General features: G+C 35.4%; 1 protein-coding gene across 1 annotated transcript in view; it reads right to left on the reverse strand.

Moving 5' to 3' along the window:
* DSPP (dentin sialophosphoprotein) overlaps positions 1-3,666 on the reverse strand; it is a 56,455-nt gene extending 52,789 nt beyond the window's left edge. Inside the window, exon 1 of the mRNA XM_051966715.1 lies at positions 3,503-3,666. Coding sequence (XP_051822675.1) covers positions 3,503-3,666 — 164 coding nt within the window. The remainder of the gene's footprint in view (positions 1-3,502) is intronic.
* Between the last annotated feature and the right edge of the window lie 2,334 nt (positions 3,667-6,000).

Below are 6,000 nucleotides of genomic sequence, written 5' to 3' on the forward strand. Positions count from 1 at the left end.
TTCAATGTAGAGTCTTAGAAATTTAATTGAAAACTAAATAACATTCCTAAAGAAAAAGTGGGTCAAAGAATAAATCATAGAAACAATAATTTCATTAAAGATAGTGACAACAATGAGACAAAATAACAAAATTTGTTTGATGTAGCCAAGCTACATCAAGCTACTTAAGGGAAACATTATATCACCAAATACTTTCATCAATAAAAAAAGAGAAAGAGCAGATCAAAATATTGAGCATGCAACTAAAAAGAAAGAAAAAAGAAAGACAAAAAATTAAAACCCCCTACTTGGATACCAAAATAGAAACCCTAAAAAATCAAAGGGGAAATAAAAATAAAAAGAGGGAGTAATCAAAAGCAAAAGAGACTTTTGAGAAGGGAATAGGATAAGAAAGAGAAGACTAAATATAAGAGAATATGATGGAGGGAAATATACAGTTAGCAATCATAACTGGGAAAGTGAATGAGATAAACTCATATAAAATAGAAAACAGCAGAACGGGTTAGAAACTAGACTACAATAGTATTTTATTTATTAGAAACATATTTGAAACTGAAAGATACACACATAGTTAAAATAAGAGTGTGGAGTAGTTTCAACTACCCCTGAAGTAAAAAAGATAGGGTGATATCATTATCTCACACAAAACAAAATAATGGACCTAATTAAAAGAGAATCATCAGAGAAACTATATTTTGCTTTTTTAAAAATGTTCAAAAGTTTAAAAAAAAAAAAAAAAGTCCAGTGGAAAGAGTATTGGGCCTGGAGCCTGGAAGATTCATTTTCCTGAGTTCAAATCTGATGTCTACTAGGTGTGTGACCCTGGTTAAGTCACTTTAGATATTTTCCTCTATTTTATCATGTGTAAAATGACCTAGAAGGTTTTCTTTCTCAAGAAAAAACCAAGTAGGGTCATGAAGAATCAGACACTAATGAACAACAACAAAAACAATAGCAAGAGTTAGAAAGAGATGATGATTTTCATAAACTCCTGTTGCTCTCTGTTGTCATTTCTCAACATTTCACCAAAATCCATAGCTGTTTTTTTTTTTCCTGTTAGGAAAAAAATTTATATAAAAGTAAGTTTGAACCATTCCACCCCATTTTATCTCTAAATACCTTAACTAAGGGAGAACATATTTTAATCAACCAAAAGACCATAGACTAGATGCAAAAAGTCTGTGAAAAACATTGGATAAAATGAAATGATGTCAGGAAGTCTATTCCAATAGAGTGAAAAACTGGTTTTATCTACATGAATTGTCCATAAATTATCAAGAAAGTTGAGAAAAGGGGAAGAAAAAAATGTGAATATGTACTTTTCTAACACACTTCTGAGGAATAAAAAAAAAAAAAAAAAACTGTGGCAGACAAGGGAGATACTAAAGAAGCTAATTGTCCATATAAATGTCTCAGAGCAGAAGACACAAGTTGAGGAAAAAGTCAACTATTTTCTCCAACAGCCTCACCTGGTACCTATTTATCCACAAACATTATAGTATCATTTGTTAGCTTATTACCCAAATATTTCCAAGGAAACATCAAAAGAGACTTCAAGAAGATATCAGTTAAGTAGAAATGAAAATAAATGCAAAGGTAGGTAAAGAACTCCACTTCTACCTAAATGTTGGGAATTTTCCTACTAGGGACTTAAAATAATTGTGAGTTGTTTTAAATGTGTTTCTTATAAGCAAAATATTGTAGGTTTCTGGCTTTTAATCCATTCTGCAATCAGAATGCTATCTCCTCCAATATATCTTCCCTTTTATTAGCCTCCACTCCGTCTTCTATTATTCTGGTGCCTTTTTACTTCTTTATAGGGTAAGATTGATTTCTATATCCAACTGAATGCATGTTATTCCTTCTTTGAGTCAGTTTTCATGTAAAGTTGAAGTAAGGTTTGAAGTAAGGTTTAAGCTTTGCCTACCACTCTCCATCTTCCTCTCCATTCTAATAGCTCTTTCATGCCCCTTTTTTGTGTAATAATTTATTCCATTTAATTCTCCCCCCCTTCTTCTTCCAGTGCAATTTTCTTTCTCATCCCCTTTATTTTGTTTTTTGGTGTATCATCCCTTCAAAGTCATCATATCCCTAGTCTCTGTCTATATACAATTCTTTAATCTAATTGCTCTTATAGAAATAAAGTTTAAAGTTACAAATATTATCTTGGCATATAGAAATGTAAACAGTTTCATCTTATTGAATTTCTTATATTTTCTCTTTCTTGTTTGTTTTTAACCTTTTTATCTTTGTTTCCCTTGAGTCATATTTGAAGAACTTTTTTTTTTAATTCAACTCTGATCTTTTAATTAGAAAAGACAGAAAGTCTTCTATTTTGTTAAATATCCATTTTTCCCCTGAAATATTATATTCAATTTTTCTGGATAGGTGATTCTTGTTTGTAATTCTAACTCCTTCGCCTTCTGGTATATCATGTTTCAAGCCCTCCAGTTTTTAATGCAAAAACTACCAATTCTTATGTAATCCTAACTATAGCTCCACAAAATTTGAATTGTTTTTTTTTTTTGTTTGTTTTTTTTTTTTTTTGGCTGCTTGCAAGACTTTCTTTTTGATCTGTGAGCTCCAGAATTTAGCTATGATTTTCCTGAGAGTTTTCATTTGGGGGATTTCTTTCAGACAGTAATCAGTGGATTCTTTCAATTTCTATTGTGCCCTCTGGGTTTAATATATCAGGGCAATTTCCTTTGATAATTTCTTGGAAGGCCAGTTCCAATGGTTTTGTGATGGAGAAAGCCATCTTCATCCAGAAAGATGACCATAGGGACTGAATGTGAATCACAACATAGTATTTTCACTTTTTTGTTATTTGCTTACATTTTGTTTTCTTATTTTTTTCTCTTTCTAATCTTTCTTGTGCAGCATAATAACTGCAGGAATGTATATAGAATTGCACATTTAACATATATTGGATTATTTGCCATCTAGGGGAGGGAGAAAAAAATTTGGCACACACAGTTTTGCACAGGTGCATGTTGAAAACTATGCATATGTTTTGAAAAAAACTTTAAAAATTTTTTAAAAGATAATTTCTTGGAAGATGTTGTCGAGGCTTTTTTTAATCGTGGCTTATAGTTAGTTCAATAATTCTTATGTTATCTCTCCTGGGATATTCCAATGAGATATTTCATATTTTTCTTCTATTATTTTTCCTTTTTTTAGTTTTATCATGTCTTCATGTCTCATAAAGTCATCAGTTTCCACTTAATCCATTCTAATTTTTAAGAAATTTTCTTCAGGGAACTTTTGTACTGCCTTTTCCATTTGACCAATTGTATTTTTTAGGGAGTTATTTTTCTCAGTAAATTTTTGCATATCTTTTTCAATGCTCTTGACTTTTTTCATGCTTCTCTTGCATGACTCTCCTTTATTTTCTTATTTTCTTTTACTTGTCTAATTAACTTTTTAAAATCCAGGGTCTCTGCCAGTAAGCCCCAGAGGAAGGATCTCACTGTTGGCCAGTCCTGGGGTGGGGCTTTCCTACTGGTCAGCAATGGGATTACGGCCTCGCTGGTAGCTGGTGCTGGGCTCACTGGACTGAGGCCTTGCTGTGCTGCACAGATGGCTCATTTGCTTAGGGGTATGTTGGCTTGCAGAAGAGGGGAGCCTCACTGGCAGAGTGCTTGGAGGCTTGGAGCCTTGCTGCATCTACTGTGAAGCTGGCTGCTGCTGTTGCTCTAACCTTGTCCCCTGCCCACCCCAGTGAGACTGACCGTTCCTGCTGGGCTGGAACGTTGCTGCTTTGCTCCTGAGATAAATTCTAAACGGATTTCTAGTTTTTGGAGGGGAATTTTGGAGGGCTTCAAGGTCAATCCTCACTCTGCCAGCTCAGCACTGGAAGTCCGGGCTATTTCTTAAACATCTTTTTCTTGCCTTGTTGCTATAGCTAGCATTCCTAATACTGAATGAAAGAAGTGGTAATAATGAGCATCCTATCTTATCAGAGAGGCCTCTGGCATATCACTCTTAATGCAAACTCAGAAGAGTTGGTGCAGCAAAGTGAAAACAGGCTCTGCCTTAGGTGGAAGGCTGTGCTCTGCAGCAGTGCTCAGCCAGATAATTAGCAAAGACAGAAACCAGGGCAGGCTACCAGAACATTTGTTGAGATATTCCATCAGAAATGGAAGAAAGGGGACTGGCCTATATGTGACCTCTATGTCCCTCAAGAGGTCATTTAAGAGTGGAGACTGAGAATGCTGAAAAGTTAATTCACCCAGCATGGGAAGAGACTGACAGTTTCAACGTTCAGTTCTCAAAGGACCTGCCACCAAGGAGGAAAGCAAAAAAGTGAGTAATAAGCAAATAAAAGTGGAATAAGAAAAGGGTAAAAAGGAAATAAATGTGGAATAAGAAAAGAGTAATAAGAAAAGCAAGCGAGTAATAAGGACAATAAAAGTGGAATAAGAAAAGCAAGAAAGTGAGTAATAAGGAAATAAAAGTGGAATAAACAAAGGAAGAGAGTAAGGCAGAGAGGAGAGACAGAGACAGAGAGAGGAGAAAGAGGGGAAGGGAGGGAGAGGAGAAAGAGAGAAATTACTAATATTTCAGTTGAAAGAAAACTGTTTAAAACATTAAGCAAAACAAATCAACAGGGAAGATATGACGAAAAGGAAGATGGCTTCTAGGACAACTAAATAATTGCTTCAAACAATACTTATGACAAAAACTCGGGGCCCTTCATCAAACTAGCTTCCTATCTTCAGACATTCTCCTGTTGTCCTTAAACTATAATGCCCCAAAGTCAAGTACTCAGATGAGGACAAAGCAGAAGACAACGAATACCTTGTCTCACTGTTCCTGAAACTCTTAATGCAATCTAAGATCACAGTAAATTTTTGGGTTGCCACATCACACTGCTGTATGAAAGAGAGAGAGATAAAGTGAAGAACTTACAGGAATGTATGAGTTCTCTTTCTGTATTTTATTTTCATTATTTCTGTGTTTCCCCTATGACCTGTATCATATGTGCAGGCTCATATTTACTTGAGCCTTAGCCAGTTAGAAACATATTTACTTAACCTGAGCTGATGACATTGATTAGTATTTGACATTTATCAATATTTAGTCTATTAGCTGGACCACTGTCTATTTGAGTCTGAAGGCCTGTTTCCTAGAAATCAGGAGATTTTGGGGAAACAGAAACCTTCCATTCCAATCTCTCCAAATAGCAACAATCAATTAGATGCCTCCCCCTCCCCTTCTCAATACTCTCTTACTTGTGATGTAATTTTTTGTATAAAAGCTATGTATTTTTACTACTTCTTTAGCCCTCCTACCACGAGCTTTCTCTTTCTTATCTTACGATGGGACGGCTCATCCTCTGGAGGTTTTCAATAAACAACTTTTCTGCCTTCTACTGAATGATCTCTGAGTAGTCATTTTGGGTAAGGGTCTTCCATATCCCTCACACTGCTAACTCAAATCGAGCTTGCAGTCCACTAGAATCCCCAAATCCTTTTCAGAACCAGCATCTCTCCACTTACATTCTTCACTTATCTTAAATTTAAACTTTCTCATCAGCTAGGTAGCAAAATGGATAGATTCCAGGAGTACCTGGAATCAGGAAGACCTGAGTTCAAAATTGATCTCAGACACTTAGTAGCTGTGTGATCTTGAGCAAGTCACTTAACTTGTAGCCTCAGTTCCTCCATCTATAAAATAGGCTGAAGGAAATGGCAGGATACGCCAGTATTTTTGCCAATCTGTGACCCCATTTGGGCCAGAGTCAAACACAACTCAGCCAACACAATAGATTCAACCCAAATCTCTAGTTTGTCAAGTTCTTTGGAGTTCTATTTTTAGACATGTGTAAAGGACATCTGGTTCTAAATGTTTGACACACAGCTGATGATGATGATGAGCAATCTCCTTAGCAATCCTGTCAAAAAAGTGGAGTTAATCTGGCATGGTCTCTTGACTTTCTCATCTTATAATAAAACTTTTCAAGATTTTTCCAGGAATTAAAAGTTAAGCTCATTGCCA

Source organism: Antechinus flavipes, chromosome 6, assembly GCF_016432865.1.
Source record: "Antechinus flavipes isolate AdamAnt ecotype Samford, QLD, Australia chromosome 6, AdamAnt_v2, whole genome shotgun sequence".
Taxonomy (NCBI): domain Eukaryota; kingdom Metazoa; phylum Chordata; class Mammalia; order Dasyuromorphia; family Dasyuridae; genus Antechinus; species Antechinus flavipes.